Source organism: Metarhizium brunneum, chromosome 6 (assembly GCF_013426205.1).
Source record: "Metarhizium brunneum chromosome 6, complete sequence".
Taxonomy (NCBI): domain Eukaryota; kingdom Fungi; phylum Ascomycota; class Sordariomycetes; order Hypocreales; family Clavicipitaceae; genus Metarhizium; species Metarhizium brunneum.
Genome location: NC_089427.1, coordinates 2,274,023 through 2,291,031, shown reverse-complemented (window position 1 = coordinate 2,291,031; position 17,009 = coordinate 2,274,023). Strand labels below are relative to the sequence as shown.

At 53.8% G+C, this 17,009-nt stretch overlaps 4 protein-coding genes across 4 annotated transcripts; 1 reads left to right on the top strand and 3 right to left on the bottom strand.

Annotated features, from left to right (window-relative positions):
- Positions 1-1,747: 1,747 nt before the first annotated feature.
- G6M90_00g100410 (uncharacterized protein) lies at positions 1,748-3,697 on the top strand (the record flags this gene model as incomplete). The annotated part of the gene is made up of 1 exon (XM_014690823.1): positions 1,748-3,697. One exon carries the CDS (start codon positions 1,748-1,750, stop codon positions 3,695-3,697), a length of 1,950 nt encoding a protein of 649 aa, XP_014546309.1.
- A 1,175-nt stretch (positions 3,698-4,872) lies between these two features.
- On the bottom strand, positions 4,873-5,988 carry G6M90_00g100400 (uncharacterized protein; the record flags this gene model as incomplete). Its single annotated transcript, XM_014690824.1, has 1 exon — positions 4,873-5,988. One exon carries the CDS (start codon positions 5,986-5,988, stop codon positions 4,873-4,875), a length of 1,116 nt encoding a protein of 371 aa, XP_014546310.1.
- Positions 5,989-9,097: 3,109 nt separating this feature from the next.
- On the bottom strand, positions 9,098-11,461 carry G6M90_00g100390 (uncharacterized protein; the record flags this gene model as incomplete). The annotated part of the gene is made up of 3 exons (XM_014690825.1): positions 9,098-10,162; positions 10,230-10,790; positions 10,883-11,461. The coding sequence occupies 3 exons, from the start codon at positions 11,459-11,461 to the stop codon at positions 9,098-9,100; spliced, it is 2,205 nt and encodes a 734-aa protein (XP_014546311.1).
- Positions 11,462-13,239: 1,778 nt separating this feature from the next.
- ANXA7 (Annexin A7) lies at positions 13,240-14,729 on the bottom strand (the record flags this gene model as incomplete). The annotated part of the gene is made up of 3 exons (XM_014690826.2): positions 13,240-13,527; positions 13,591-14,603; positions 14,696-14,729. 3 exons carry the CDS (start codon positions 14,727-14,729, stop codon positions 13,240-13,242), a joined length of 1,335 nt encoding a protein of 444 aa, XP_014546312.2.
- Positions 14,730-17,009: the final 2,280 nt, after the last annotated feature.

Here is a 17,009-nt window from a genome sequence, read left to right as displayed (position 1 = left end):
AAGCCGTTGCTGTTCCCATTCCCGTCTTGGTCGTTGTTCTCGGTTAAAAATAGAGCTTTTGGCAACTACTCGGTACTTGGTACGGTCTGCATCATACGAGGAACTGAGAGGCTGCATGTCGAAGCAGCAGTGTCCACCAATTGTTGTTTGAAGACTCCCGTCTCTTCTTGGCTTGGGGTCGCAGACATGATTGCTGCCGCTTTCCATCCCACCGCCCAACTCTCAAAACAACACATCCAAGGGGTCAATCTGCTGGGCTTGGGAGGTGTTGATGGCGGCGGCTCCGCGTTGCAGTGAACTCTGCACGTTGCAGGACGTCTGGACGGTCCGCCCGACCAGCTCCCGCAGACTGCAACCTGGTGTCTTCAATGTTTCCACCGCCATCACCGCTCCAAGTTGAAGACTCGAAGGCGCTTGAGGACTTGAGGACTCGAGGACACCGACATCGAGGGTGGGGCCCGAGCGTTCAAGTGGGGGGGCGGCTTCTGGCAAGGCCCGCCGGCGTGCATTTTAGTCGACAGCTCTGGTGCGTCTCGATGGGTCCGCGTGAGCAACGGACCAAACATGGACATGGAGCGCGTCGAGGCACGGCGACCAAGCAACAGGCCAGTGGTCGCCTGGTGGCCAGTGGTGCAAATCGAAATCGACAGAAGCGACAGGCACCATGATGAGCCTGCACCGCAGCGCGAGCACTGTGTATGTGTGTGGCCCCTGTCCGCAGCAAGAGGCCCTGCTGGCGCTTGTTCCAACAGGGTCGTCGCGCATCCGCACCTCCCGCACCTCTCTGGCTGCCGTCGAGTCGATCGATGCGTCTTCTACCGTCGACGCTCCCCAGTCTGTCTGCCCTGTGCGTCGCAGACTCGGAGACTCGCAGGGCCTGCCTCTGCCTGGTTGGGTGCGCGTCCTCGGCCACTCCCCCCTCCCCAGGGCTCCAGGTGCTGTCTGGCGTCTCTCGCCTCCCCTCGCTGCCCCAAACAGCCAGCACTGAGTCTCGCAACTCCACCGCCATACATGTCTGGTACATACAAACTGCTCCTCCACACCCCGGGCGCCCTGGGCCATACTCCTCTCCTTCATCCTCCTCATTCCAGTCCCTCCTTTGCGCCGACACGCCAGCGGGCTGAGTTGCTCTCGATTGCCAGTTGCTGCGTCGCAAGACCACCGCTCCCGTCTCTGGACGACGAATTCGCTACACTATCGCGACGCTCCGTGCCTCAATAGCGACGTGGCATTTCCTTGGTCCAGCATTGAACCTTGGCCGGCAGCGCCAGGCGCAGACTCGTCCGACCGCGCGCCGTTTCCCGTCCTCGCGCACGAAGCTCTCGCGACGACCCGTCATTTTTTCTTTGTCCCTGTACTACCTACGAATCAATACTACTTGCTTCTGCGATTCTTCGTCGTGGCGCATCCCTACATCAATCGCGTGGCTCGACGCAGCGACTGAGACTCTGCATTCCGCCTGCGACAAGGACCTGTCTAGCTTTGCGACAAAGTCGGCCTGCCCGGCGTAGCCATTCAAAACCGACACCACAACAACCCTCAAAACGAAACAGGCAAGCTCGGACGACCTTGCAGTTGACTCTAGACACTTTTGCAACTTGCGCGACGAATTTCCTCTGTCCATCCATCCCCCTTGCTTCAACGGCCACTCCGTGCGCCTCCCCGAGATCAACAACGACCATCGCGCAGGACTCGCGACAAGCGTCATCGCATACACATCGCATACAACGCCAGCCATCCTCCAACAATGCCACCCCTTGAACCCTACAGGGCCGCTCGCCCACGGCACCTTCGCCAGGCACCAGCGGCGCCCAAAACCCCAGAACCATTTGCCGAAAGCCAAGCGCAGCCCCCGTCACCAGCGCGGCCCAAGTTTCGCTTGAGGAGGCGAACTACATCATCACAACTCAACGCCCCGACTCAACACTTTCTCGCATCAGTTGCCGCCGCCGATGTTCCCGTCCCCAGCATTGAAGGGCCTCAAGTTTATGACGACGACCAAGACATGCTGAGCATCGCGTACCCATCTATCCCCCAACTGGACCGGATTGACGACGTCACATTTGAACACCCCGGTCCAAGGAGGACCTTCTCGCCGCCCAAGACCCCAGCTCCCGAATTGGCTCCGTCGCCGTCAACAAAGCAGTTTCCAGACTGGTCAATCGACGCTGCCATTAGCAGCCTTGAGTCCAGCCCCGAGTATGACAGCAGCCGGCCCTCCACGGCAAGGTCGAGTGAGACCAGCTCGTCACTGTGTAGTCGCTTCTCTCTTGCATCGGAAGACCTGAGCCAATGCGCCAGCCCCGAGAGCGACCATTGTGACCGGTTTGGCAGGTTCCTTTCGCCAGAGGATGCCGGTAGGGCGGTTAGGTCGCTCGTGACGGCTACACGATCAGCGAAATCAAGAAAAGCCCCTTGGACCAGGGCAATGAGCCAGCATCTTTGGTCCACATACGCCATGTACCTGCAGGATCCAAAGGTTACTCCTTTTCAGGTGGGCAAGAGCGGCATTCCTCCGCCCGGAGTGTGCATGCGCGTGGCCAGGGAAGCCAAGAGAAGCTGGAAAGGCTCGAGGCCTGTGGCCAAGTCGGAAATCAAGAGCCGCAGTTCAACGCCAACGGCCGAGGCTGCCGGGCCATACATTGAGTGGCCACACACATGCGCAGCTACTCGGGGTCACTTGCGAGAGCTTTGCAAAGCTCGCGGCGGGCCATCTCGCAGCCTCCAAAACCTGTCCAACAGCCCGGCATCGTTTGGCAAGTCTATCAATCGATTTTGGAACCGTCGATCGGCGCCGGCCCGCTCTCCCACGGTCTTCTCTGCTTCAGACATGGCCATGTCCCTAGCTATCTGCACATCAGATTCCATGCAACCTCAAGGGCCTTTGGCTCGGTTGACCGCCTCGCAGCCCGAACCGTCAACTGAGGCCACCCCACCGCGACTCCAGCCGATATTTGCCCTTGGAGACACCTTGGATCAGCCCAGACCACCTCTCGGGTCTCCCTTCATGGCCAGGAGTTATGGGCCGAGCTCATCAACAGGCTTGGAAGAGGCCTTTGATGTCAGTCCCGAAGCCCAACGACAAGCCCGCACGGTTGGTACGCTGCGAGGCTTGAGGTCGCCTTTGAGACTCGACCAGAGTCGGTCGAGCATGCAGAAGCGCAGATCCAGGCAGTCCGTGTTGGAACCACAACGCACCAAGCGGCCCAGTCTGGGCTCAGACTTCTGGATAGACCCGGCAAGCAACGAGAATGCGGCATCCAGCGCGCCCCTTATCCAATTCAGCTCCACCGATTCCAACCACCACGACAGCCTCTTTGTCCCTCGCGCCAACTTGCAGGAACTCTTTGAGGCCTCACATCCCGCTCCGTCACCAGCCGCCGCGTCCTCGGGCTTCCCCCCAATAACTGGCTTGACGCCTTCACAGACTGTCCCCGCCCGGCTAGGCTCGCCATTCTCAGCAAAGGCCGCGAGCCACTCATTTCCGAACCGCCACTTCAGCGTCTCGACGATCAATGTCGACGCCGTCGTCCGTCCATTTGCTACCGTGCACCAAGCTGGCGGGGAGGGTGTGAACAGTGCTGCGCCGTCGTCTAACAAGACGCCGCTTGCCAACCGCCTTGCATACATCGACGAACGCCTGAAGCGCTTTCGCCGCAGAGACAGAGAAGGTCGACGGTCGCAGTCACCTTTCTAAATATCCCGTCTCCTTTCGACATGTGGAAATATAATGATATTTACGATTTCTTCACCATTACCCACCATTTTATATATACCTATTTTGTATTTTTTTTCTGCTGCCTAGCACCTTTTGCAAGCTGACGATATCCGACGAGTCGGCAGCAATTTACTTGGGACAATTTCCGTGACGATTTTACGACTGAATGATAATTAAAGAGGGTTAACAGACCTCGGAGGAGCGATGGCTATATTCTTGCTACTAGAGTTTTAGTTTTTTTTTTGAAAAGAATTTCTACACTCGGCTAGCAGCTATATCATTTAATATACTGCCCTATTTCTGTGTGCTTTGCCTTGGACGCGTGTTTTTGCCACTATATATGTAGCCATCTATCTATCTATAGAATAGACGAGAGTAGATTGAAAGAAGAGAGGTTGGACAGGCAGAGAAACAGACGTTGCCCACGTAACCCCTAGGTCCAAGAGCAGTATTCCGTACCTTGATATCTAAAGTAGGTTGTGGATGAATTAAATAGTAATCTACGCGTCTGACCTCCTACAAGTACAACTGTAGCCGTGTCAACAAGCAGCATCTACATCCTGTTAGGCTGCGGAATTTGTTCCCACCAGCAATCAAGCTCGAGTGACGCCTGGCATTTATCAAGCCAGCCGTGATGCAGGGCACTCGTTACGCCTCCACGGCCCCTTCCTTGTACATGGGCATTGCAGCACCGCATATTCCAGTCATGCGTCAATCTTATCTGCATGACATGCCAGCTACTAATGGCAGCCCACCCTGCTAACAACACGCACAGCGGCCTCACGATGCTCTCCTTGCAGATTTATAACATGTCATTCATCGTCTACCCAGGGATCTTCTCGATCCACTGTTCAATAGCAAGTTCGCTGCATGATATGTACATGTGCCGCGTAAGGGGCGGTCGTTTGATCAGCAACACTGCCACATGCCGTAGCCCACCACCCTGTTTCATGCCAAACGACTGACTTACACGGGACTCCCGCTGCTTCGCGTCCAACTCGATGCGTCAGCCCACGCTTATTACTCAACCAGTAGCTGTTTCCGCGAGAAATCCCCCCAAGAAAGAAAAGAAGAAAAAGGGAAGAGAGAAAATGAAGATGAAGGCGTCGAAACAGCTGCCTCTTATCCCGGCAAAAAAAAAAGGAAAAGGAAAACTACCCTTCCCTCACCTCACTCGAGATAGGCCGCGCGTGCTTTAACCTCGCCTCCTCCCGCCGGCCACTCGTAAATAGCGGCTCTGGTATCAGTTCCCGAACACCGGTATAAGAATCCCTTAGCCGCAAGCCCATGTCGGGGTGTTTACTCCGGCTCCTTCCGCGGCTGTGCGGGCAGCGTCGCTCGCCGATGGCGGCGCGATGCGAGTGGAACGAGCACTCGCGGAAGCCGAATAGGCGCTCGTCATTGCGTAGCTTGTTGGCCGAGATGCGCAGTTGCGGGTTTTTGGAGCGTATGTCCAGCCGGGCGGCCTTCATGTTGCGGACGTGCGTGGCGTAGTCGGCCGCAAAGTCGGGCAGCGAGTCGAAGAGGGCCCTGAACCGCGCCGGGTCCGAGGTGGCGGAATCCTGGGGGTGGAACTTCAAGTTGGCGATGCTGCTGCCGACTGTCTGGGAGAAGGCGACCATGGCCACGGCCCATCTGCGGACGCGGACGGCCGGCAGGGACTCGCACTGCGTGTAAAGGTAGGTAATCAGGCTTGGCGGCACGTCCCAGTCGTACTTGAGGTACATGTCTTGGATGGCGTCCATGGCTAGGTCTTGTAATTTGTAAAGGTCCAGGTGTGAGGCGAAGAGATGTAAGCGGATAATGGCCCAGTGGATGTCCTGCGCCGCCTGCTCGCCCGTGTTATGGGCTGAGGCTATAGAATGGTCGAGGAACTGGCGGAACGAGCCCGGGGCGTGAACCCAGTGGACGAAGAGGGCGAACATGGTGGAGGATTCACCGGGGAGCCAGAGGCAAACTGATTTCGGCTGGGAGTTCTCTAGGAGGCGCTCAGAGAAGAAGGGCGATGCCTCACAAAGGAGTTGGCAGTTCACGCTGAAGGGTTGCTGCTTGGCGCCGATAAGAACGGTTGTTATTGAGCTTAGGGTTGGCTCTGAGGTAGACCGGGAGGTGGATGGGGACGCGGCAACGTTAGGTGGTGGAGGGAGGGTTTTATCGAGGCTGGGTCTTGGTGATGATGATTTGGAGGCGGTTGCATGGTGTTGATGGTAGTGGTGCTGGCGTTGACAACGAGAGTGCCATGGTGAGCGCAGGCGATTGATGGGCACCATGGCATCAGTAGTTTAGACAGACTCAAGACGCCCGCCAAGCCAAGTGTCATGTACTCTTTTTTCTTGAATCTCTCTCTTCACTCAAGAGTAGCAGTGTCGATGGGCGTGTGCGGACGGCCAAAAATGTATTGATAGCAAGAAGAGCAAAGCCCCCTCTCCTCCCGCAAAAGCCGGCAAACCCAACGGCCTGTCTGTCCCTGTACCGTCCCGAATAGCCAAGACGGGAAGACGCACGGAAGATGTGATGTCGTTTCCTTTCTACAATCAGTTAGTAAAAGAATGTGACGCACAGGGTTGCCTGAGCCCAGGGTCGATACACCAGTCGGTGCGCAGAACGCACCTTATGACACGCACCCAACCATAAACCCAGCTAGGCAGACCGGGGGAGGACCAAGGACATTGAAAAAAAAAAAACGAAAAGAGCTAGCATCCAGCAAGAGTTTATAAAAGTCATACTAACTATGTATTAGAAGACACGGGTGTTAGGAAACAGATGGTCGCTCGTAACCTGGGCTGGTGGTTAATACGCATAGCTACATCTTTTGAACTGTTTTGCAATACGAACAAAAGAGTAAGCAAGTCCGCAGCCTACAAAACCACCACCCCCTCCAGGGAAGAATCAAGGGATCTTGAAACAGAGTAGTGTGCTCCTGTCAAGCCGGGTCAAACATCCTGTTTAGTGCTAGCATGACACCGAGGACTTACTCATAACCCTTTAGCCTTAGCATTGGGACGTGGCCGCCTCACCAACGGCGCCGACATGCTTCATGTGTACTCCGTAAGACTATTAGGCTCCATGACAAACAGAAGAAGAGTGCAAGAGCGTTAGATGATCGCTGAAGGATTCCCACCGTCCCGTGCCAGTCACACATCTCCGAGGGGAGAAATGTCGAGTAGACTTGTTGGCCAAACGTTTCATGACACCCACGACACCCCTGTTATTTCAACCATGGTCAGCAGCCAACCCCCGGTTCCCCAATGCTTGTTGCTGTATCAGCTGGGGAGAGGAAGGAAGGCTTCCCAGCAACCAAGAGCAGAATAAAACAAAGACATGCATGTCGCTCTTCATATCAACCCATGTTCCCCAATTTTTTTTACCAGCAGTGCCGGGCTAGGATCGACACTGTTTTCCACAAGCGATGGGTTCGTGCTTCTCGCGTAGCACAGAATTGCGGGGAGCACTGCTGTTTTGGATTCCTCTCTTTTTCCTTTCAAAGGCTTTCCAGTTCCCACGCATCGCCTTGGCGACCGGGAAGATGACCTGCTTGCAGCGTGGTAGCCGATTCATGAGGGTTCCATCTCTTATGCGTGGGTCCGATCCCTTGAAGCCTACTTTGCCGACTTGTGCATGTATTCAAATACTCGGCGCTCCTCAGCAAGGTCGAAGAAACTTGCGTCATGGCTGGCATAGGGAGAGAGAGGGGAAGGGGAAACAACGGGCCAATACGGAGTAGGGCAACGTGGTATGTGGTTCATTAGGCGTGAGACAGACTCCAACAAAAACGTGGCCATGATTTCTCTTGTCGCACTCCGTTGACGGCGTCGATGCTGCGAGGAGCTGACTCGACCGGGGGCCACGGGAGACGCACGGCTGTGGGTCGATATAACCCATCGATTCAGTACGCAGCACGGCGTAGCATTGTGTCGATTTCGCTTTGTGTTTCTGTTCCTGAGCCAAGGTCAGCTCGGAAGTACTAATCAGTCACAGAGGCAGATGACCCCGGGGGGCGAGTGGAGGCAAAGTACCCGCATTGGTTTCTCACGGCCACGCACCGACTACCTAGTAATTTAAAGTGAATGTACATACACATACCGAGTTGAGTTAAATAATCACACAAGTCTTTTGTTGCAGGAATTATCAAAGACCCTGGGCCATCCCGATCCCGCGGGCGCAGCAGAACACTAGACCTGTCCGAGCTCGGTCCAATCTTGCTGGCCAAAAAGACATGGCGAATATAATACATACGTACGGAGTAGATGGTTACAGATAAGGGGAACTACTAATAAAAAAAAATAAAAAAAAGGAAAAGAAAAAGCAGGCACCGTCCTGGCCACCGGACAAGATGATAATCCGTGTTTCACCCCGTCTGGCCCACCAAACTGGGCAGGAACCTTAATGGGCCAGATGAACGCTCAGGGATGCAAGAGCACGGTTTCCCGTCGACCCGATGCTCACGATAGCTGGCCGTCCATCCACGGTCGCACCAGACGCCATACCAGATAACGCAGCCGTGACCTCGGCTCCATGACAGAAGTCTCCAGCTTACAAACTGTTTGGAAGCAAGCATATGACCATCATGCGATTACACCTTTGATCTACGATCGTGATCCAAGAGCCGCCGTGCTCCGTACAGATGTAGATATTGGCCCCCCTGGACCGAGTCCAACAGTATGCAAAGGCCCCCTCGTAATGTCATCCCGTGTATCAAAGCGTTGATCGCTGCGAACCACGGCGCCCAGCGCGCGTACACAGTGAATAGGCGGTTCCCCGGTGCCGTCATCAATCGCCCGCTTTGTCCACCTGGCGTCGGTTTCAGAGAATGCAGGTTACAAGGTTGCGCTGCATGGCCGTTCTCATGCACCGCACACATGCCTCATAAGTTCGAAGTCGATTAATTGCGTCAACGTATCGTCGATACTGGGCAAAGTTCAGCTCACAAGTCTTGGCTCGAGGCTTTGTAACAAATTAACATTGAAGTCCCTGCCGAGGTCGCTGGGACCAAAAAGGTATATTACATGGGGAGCCAAAGCAAGTAGTTTCAACTTTAGAGCTTAATCATCCAGTTGAATGTGCAATGCGTATCTATCCTCAGCCCTGGTTCTCGTCCCGAGATGGTATTCATTCCTATCCTTGTTCTGCTCCTCATGCCGCCATTTCCATACTCCCTGCGCCAAGTCTGCCTCTACGGTTTGCCATAAAGACCACCCATCCTTGTAAAACGCAAATGTGATATATTGCTCCCAGTTCCCACAAATCACGCATAAACTCCCTTTTTTAAAAAAACCTGCTCCAGAACCACAATTGTTGATTTCCGCAGCCATAGCTCCAAATGCATACCGCCAATCAATAACGTCAGAAGTTGATTCGACCAGTCGTGCCGGCTGCGTCTCACATCTTTTCAGTCAAAACAGCAGGGATATCGCCATCTTCTTCCTCAGAGTCTGAGTCTTCGGTATCAGTGCTGTCGTCGAGCTTCATCGGGTCGTTGCGTGCTCCTGTACTCGCCGGGGCGTCTGGGGTAGCTCCGACAACATTACTACCAGGTGACTCCTTCGCTGGTTGCGGTTGTGACGCTGAATGGTCTTGTGCTGCCGCAGTGGTAGGATCTATGTGCTCTGCCGTGGCTGCTGATGCACCTAGGCCACCCATATCTGCCAGTCGAACTCGCTTCCGTGGTGATTCAGTAACAGGGCTTGAGACTGCAGGCTGCGAAGTAGGTGCAGAATCGCCTCTTTCGTTGATACGAGCCTTCTTTCCCACTGGTTCAGACCCATTTTGACTAGCCGATGCGTCTTGTCGCCGCCCAAGATTTTCTTCTGGTGGTGCTGTGATCAACCTCTCGCGCTCTGCCTCAATTTCGGCTTTGGTGCGTCTTTCCCGAAGTTTAACCCCATACTTCCTGCGAGTTGTTGATTGTTTTGTATTGAAGCAGTTCTTGATTTTGGCTACCTCTTCATCTTGCTGTGGTTGTGGAAGCTGCATGGCCTTTCGCAAAAGTGCACCGTAGTGCACTTCAGTATGTGTCAATTCCGCTTTAAGTCGATCTCTGTCCTCGGGCGAGAGGTGTGCATATGGGCCAGAGCCTTTCCCTGTTGCAGAGGCACTCCGAGGCGTCATCGTCGCCGCCGTGCCCGAGTTTACAGCTGTGAAATGAGTGGCAGGGGCAGATGACTGGGCAGGCTGCCTCCAACTCTGATCTGGGGTTGACGACGGCGTTGACCGTGGGCCCTGGACCGCTCCAGAGGGTCCAGCAGAAATATGCTCTTGGTAGAAATTTCGTAGTGATGGCATAAGGGCAGAGGCGTCCCTCTCGGTGTATTTCCCACACGCTTGCGTCTTGATATGATACGGCAAACCACCAGTACTGAAGTGGGATCCGCAGTGAGGGCAAATCTCTCTGCCAACCCGGTCAATTGTCCTGAAATTGCCGTAGCAAACCTGTTTCAATTTATGCTGACTTGAGTTAGTTTGCTGCAGGGTATAAATGTTGGATTCGGTTGGAGGAGCCAGCAAAACCTACAAATTCGAGCGCGTCCGGACCTGATAACGGACGTCTGCAGACTCCACACTGAGTCAAAGTGGAATAACTGTGCCTATTCGTTGGTCTTTGCGTCGCCTGCGGTTGCGGGCCCGGCCATGTAGAGGCTGGCATTGCTGGCATAGAATGAATTTGAACTGATTGTATTGAAGGCTGCACAAAAGACTGCGGGTGAGGCTGTGCCCGAGGCTGCTCATGTTGTGACGGGTGCTGGGCCAAATCATGCTTCATGTACGGAATAACATGTTCAGTTCCATCCTTTCTCTCCTCGACAGCATCCTTGACATCATATCCAAGACGCTCTGCCTGGGCCAGAGCATTTACCAGCGAACGGGCACGAATGGTCTCCAACCGCCGGGCCAGGGCCTGGTCCAAAAAGTTGGTGCTGGCCTTGCTCAGGATCTCCTCTGCTACTTCATCCAAGTCCTCTGCTGTGAAGTGTGAGATAAGCTGGTGCTTTGACGTTTGAACAAGCCTTGAGCCAAAATCTGCGATGGCTTGAGTCAATGTTGGCTTGTGGGCCTTGTGAATCGCCGTGTTAAACTAGTCGAGAGGTTAGGACTTGAAGCGACGCAGCTTTCGAATCGATTTGGACGACAACAAAGTCTGGTAGGTAGTGAGGGCGTTTTACTCACTATAAAGGCTAAGTGATACTCCGAACCAAGTAAACACGTTTCATGATAATCTCTAATCACTTGCCGCAGCACGTGGGGTTCAGTTCTCTGCATCAGCTGGATTAGCGCAACATATTGTGCCGAATTACACAGTTGCGTGTCGTTCACCCTCGGAGATGGGTAGGCAACCCTTTGCCTTTGGCCCTGCTGAGGTTGCATAGGAGGCGGCCCAAAGCCGTTGATTGGCGGTCGATGAACCTGAGCCATTGTCGACGATGGCATCTGAGGTCGTAAATGTACAGTCTGCACACTCGGATGCATCTGTGCCGCAGCGTTACTGTGTTGGCCCAGGGCAGACGCTGCTCCAGAGGCAATCGGGGTCGCTGGTGTCAGAGGCGTCGCCGGTGCCGCCGGGGGCGGATGTGCCAGTTGAGTCGACATGGAGGGATCAGCCTGTGTAGCATTCGTGTTCTGATCTGAAGGCGAGTTCCGCCTGCTTGCTCCCGGCGAAGGCAGAGGGCCAGTTGATATTGATGACGCGCTTGATACCACAACGGGCGACGCCGGCCCAGTCATTTTTTGGCCTGTGTGGTCCGCCATTTTGGGACACGTCTCAACCTGCATAGGCCCAGCCTCCAAAGATCAATGATTGCCTAACAGGCCGGCGGGATTCGTGGCTAAATATATGCGTTAGATGAGTCTGGTGGTGGTAGTGCCTTCTCTTTTTATTTTCTCCTAGTGTCCGCGTTTGGGCAACTGCGAAACGCAAATAAGGTGGAGCAGCCCTCAGGGGAAAAGCATGAATAATAATGTGAACAACAGTAGCAAATAGACAGAAACCGAGTACTAGTATTCATCACAACTCGGCGTACGTACCTATATTGAGGAGCACACCCCCCACCAAGCAAAATCTGGCGGTGCCGATTTTAAAGTGCTTAAACGAGAGACAAACAGTGGTCCTCCACAATGTCTACGCGAACACCGTAGTACCCAAGTACCTTTGGTACGTAGAAATTACCCAGTTAGGTCGATACTAGGCAGCGTAAGCAGGCCGACGAGTCACGACGGAGCGCGATGTGCAGCCGTCAAGCGTGGTGTGCCAACACAAACTGAAGATGGTGAGTCAGGCCGAGGGATTTGAATTTCTCCCTAGAAAAAGAGTTTTTGCCGGTGCTTTTTTGACATGCACAAAATCAGTTCCGGGTCCCCGGGCGAGCAAAGGGAGGGAGGAAGGATTGTTTTAACATAAAAAAAATTTGAATTAAAACGAGAGCGCGGTAATAGTAGTTGGAGGGGGTTGGCCGAGGAGAAACGACTATTTCTGCCTCACAATTTAGGCTCACATATGTACGTTAGCGCATAATTGCATAGGCGGCAAAGGGCTAATTCAGCTTAGCCGCTTAATGGTAGGCTCACACAACCTGGCTTATAATTCATCACCCCACCGTCACCGGGAATTTATGTAATTTATCACACGTAGATCACGGAGTAATTTAATATCATCTAGTACTAGTTGTGGAGCACGGAGGACTCCGTACAAGTTCATGACACCGAGTCTCCACAAGCATCCATGTAATAATGCCCAGTCTCATCATTTTCGACTCCGTAATTATTATGCCGAAAAGGCTTATTTCGCCGACTAAGGCTTATTAGGGGTGTCGTTTTAATGCTACTGATTCATTTGCTTCACTGGCAGTGGATTTCTAAGCCATCTTGTCAGGGCTCGATTCTGACAGGAAACATAGCCCGAGTGCCATTGCAAGCGCCTTGCTGGACATCTAGACTTTCATCTGTGCACCTAGTTCTACCTGTCTTGGTGCCTATTACTAGACAAGTACTTGAGCATGCCTGTTGCCACGCGTTGCAACGCATCCGTCAGGTTGAGAGGTGTTGGGGATGCTTGTCGTGTCGCATGATTAGAACTTGTGTATGTACCGGCCTACGGGTTTCAATACAATCCTGCCGCCGAGTCATGATGGTGTATCCCATATCGTGCATTCAAATGTCTCGTAATTCTCCGGCAATAACCCTGCAAAGCCCCACTGACCGATACATGTATCACGGCTCAAAGGAGAAGTTGCGATCGTTACAGAATACGTGGGGACGTAACAGTAGTTCCTCTCTCAAACATTGAGATCTTTCAACTGGACTTTATGCTACATAGTATTATATAGGACCTCAATGACCGCTGCGCCGTGCTTTCAGCGAGTCCCTTGGCATGACATGACTGCGCATAGCAAACCCTGTGCTCCAAAACGCCATACAGCAAGCCCGAAAGTTCCGCAATGCCATGTCCATTTCCGTTTGCCCCCCTGCCGATTTGTATGCCTCACGAGTCACAACTACCTTCCCAAAATCGCACCATTGCATCACACTTCTCAACGCCACTCGCCGATGCACGCCAGCATCAATCTCTTGTAATCCCCAGATACCTCTCCGTCGATACGACTGGCCAGGCTTCGGCGGTAGCGTTGTTGATATGCAGCCTTGGCGTTGGATAGCATAGTGTGATCCCAGTGAAGCCGGACTACGCGAAGAACAAGTAAAAAGTCTTTGGTTCCCGCGCCGCGCATGGTCTCTTCCAACAGTTCAGCAGCGTGCATATACTTGTCGACGGCGTGGCCCAGCTGGAAGAGGAGTGCATCCCTCATGTGCCCAGAGAATTCCTGCTCGTTATTAGCCCCATGCTAAACCATTCATCGACAGGACCCATAGGAACTTCAACTTACAGAGTCAATAACCTTGGCCAAGTCACGGTTGAACTTTTGCTTATAGGTGTGGGCAATGGCACGGATTTGGTTATCGTTGTGGCTGGTCAAGATTTGACAAACAAGAATTTCGTCCGTGCCCATCCTGCCTTCCGTCGCCTGATAAATATGCATCACGGCATCGTCGACTTTTCGGGGATCCACTGGCTCAGCATCTTCGGCTCTGTTGGCCGCAAGCACCATGAGGAAGTGCCTTTCAGTCTTCATGCTCAGATCACCCTTGACATCTTGCTCCAGGGACCTGCCAAACTGCTGACGGTATGCGCCCTTGATGGCCTTGATATCAGCATTGGATCTGCTAAGAAGGACGTCGTTGAGGACTGATTCCTTGGTTCCGATGCCTTTCATAGCATCTCTCAGGTTGTGGACATCGGCCAGCAGAGGGCCGTAGGCTAGCTGCACCAGCCCGTCTTCAAAATACCGACTTGTCTCGCTCTTGATGTCGTCAATGAGACTTCGTTTGAAAGTGCGGTCAAATGTCGTCCGAATAAGATCGATCTGCAGTGGGTCCTTGGTGGACAAAATTCGTATCAAGGCCTTTTCATCCGTGCCAAAGCCCTTCATCGCAGCCCGCAATGCCTGCGCATCGGGATTGGCATCCCATTGAATGATCTGGGGCGCGCCATATCCCTTCGACGGCGGCGTTGCTGGCACGGAATGGCCATATTGCTGGGGAGGGGGAGCGCCGTAGGGAGCGCCGTACTGGCCCTGGGGCGGCGCAGGCGAGTGATGGCCGTATGGCGAAGGTGCGGGCGGAGGAGCATTGAAGTGCTGCGGCGGCGGCGGCTGTTGACCGTAGGATTGCTGGTGAGGAGGAGGATAATGGCCTGGCGGAGGCGGAGGCGGCTGTTGATAGTATCCTCCCTGCTGGGGTGGAGGATAATGGCCTTGTTGAGGGGGGTATTGGCCTTGCGGCGGAGGATACTGGCCTTGTGGCGGAGGATACTGGCCGTAGCCTGCCTGTGGTGGCGGTTCTGTTGGATATTTCAAACCGCTGGTTAGTGCAAGCTGTCGGGCAAGCTTTCGAACGAGGAGCTCGCGCATGGAGGGGTTGGGTCTCACTCACGACCGTAGGGCTGACCATATCCTTGATACGACATTTTGACAAAGGGGTTCTGCGTATCGGGTTGCCGTCCTTTGTTTGTTCCTGAGTCGATCTGCGAATGACGCAAGCAGCCACGGCGGATGGAATCAACAGGTGGATTGGAGAAAGGCAAAAGCGGCGCAAATGGCCGTGATGAGGGGAGGGATTAGCTTAAGTACGGGCAAACCCACTCTGATGACCCGAAAAGGCCTTCCTTCAAATGGAGCACGAAACCTGTGTGCGTGCTGTCCATCCCACTTGCTCTCGTCAGCCTTGGTACCTTGCAACTACCTGAACACCACATGCAGACGTCTAAGTACTTAAGTAAGCAAGCCAAGCACTTGTGCAAACCGTTGAGACTTGGCTGGCAGCCTCATCCATTGACATGGCGACAAGCCATCAATGATCTATCACAAGGTGGCTGAGCTTGGAGCTGAGTTGCTGGCCTGGCCATCTCAACGTCATGTACACCCACTGTATACCCACTGTAGCCTGGTCAAAGTGGGCAGCCGGCTGGACGAAACCCCGCAACGGTCTCGCGCGAGCCTCACATGATGACGTTTTCTCCCACAAACACATTTGACAGTTGCGTGGAGCATGGATTAACCTGCAACCGGGCGACATCTGGTGCATCGGCAGACATCAGAGCTATTTTTCTGCGACGAAGCAGCACATCACTAACCCAAGTCCTGTTGCTGGCTGCCATGTCGTTGTGTCGCTGAGGCGGCGGAAGCAATGGGATCAATTGATGTGACGGGCAGGGAATACTCGGCATCCATGTCGACTTGGAGTACGGAGTAGGAGACGGTAGATGAGGAAGCCGTTATAACTGCTCTGTACTCCGTACGGGTGCTCGCCTGTCGAATTGCCACCCATTCGCTGTCCGTCTTGACTGGTTGTTGGTGAGCTGTGCCCAAGTCACGCATCCCGATTGCACTGCCACAAGGCCTCCAATGCAGTGGCGCAATGACTGACTAAGTAAGCTACCGAAGTCGGGCTGCCTCTGTCTTGGCTGGGCTCTGCAGCTGCAACGACTCCGTGCAAATTCCATCTGGTCTGATGGCGGCAAGTATCAAGGAGAATGCTCCTTTGTCAACATCAACGCTCGATACTCAGGACGGAGTGACTGCCTACTAGTACCTTCGAGTCAAAATAAGGGGACGCGGCGCCACGGCGTTCAGCCAAGACTTACTCGTATGTACATCAACAAAGGAAGCAACATCCCGAAACATTGGGGGAGGTGCTCCTCCAGGAAAACATTGAAGCCTATTGTCTGTTCTCAGGGCAGACCAGTCTGATGTTTTGGAACAAAGGCGATGGGCGTGAGGGATCTGGTCCTATTTGCTGGATAGATTTCTGGGTGCTGAAGGGGTCTGCGGCTGTGAAAACAAAGGGCATGGTCTGATAAACAATCGACATTTAAAGGTGGCTGGCCTCGGCGGGTGCTGCCGAACCAGCCAGGGGGCGATACGGAGTACAGCAAGGTTGTTATCGTGCACCTTTAGGTGGTGAGGGCAAGGAGCCACCTAAAATAAGTGGGACTGGCACGATTACGGGGTCTGGCAACACCAAACTAGAATTTTCAACTGAGGCCAACCGCCACCGTTGACCACCAACGGTCTGAGTGACAGAGGAACACCAGGCGCCACCGAACTGGACCTTGCACGGCGGACATCTGGAACTTCACCCGGGCCAGACACCTGGAACCTCAATGCTTGTGTTGCAACCAGCCAAGTAATCGGCCAATGGACCCTCAAGTTCCAAACAGAGTTAGTACTGGTACTACAACATACATGTACCCTGCCGCCAAATTTGCCCCGTCGTGTACTTGGCCACCAAGTGTTCCCCATGTTCCACAGACTTACCCCTGGCACTAAATTGCTACCATCTCCCGTTCCTGCCTCTTTCAGCGGGCACTGTCCCTGTCCCTTGCCGCGCCGTCTCCAACCACCACATTTCACCAGCCACCTTGAATTCTTGAGACCACCACTTCATAGGCGGGCGCACCGACGATATGTCAAAATCGCTATGGAGTACTTCGTACATATGTACGCATCTGGCGTTACATGCCTTTTCTCTTTTCTATATTTACTGCCACCAGTGGCCATTCTCCGTCTTGTCCATTTTCGTCTACAAGACTGCATTTGCATTCCTCGTCAACTGCACTAATCACCATCCGTTGTCATCCATTCTTGTCCTTGGGACTTCCTCAACTACCATCTGAAACAACATCGCAACCATAACCACAACCACATTGCTACGGCCGGCGCAGTTTGAAGGGACAGTTTTCGTCAAC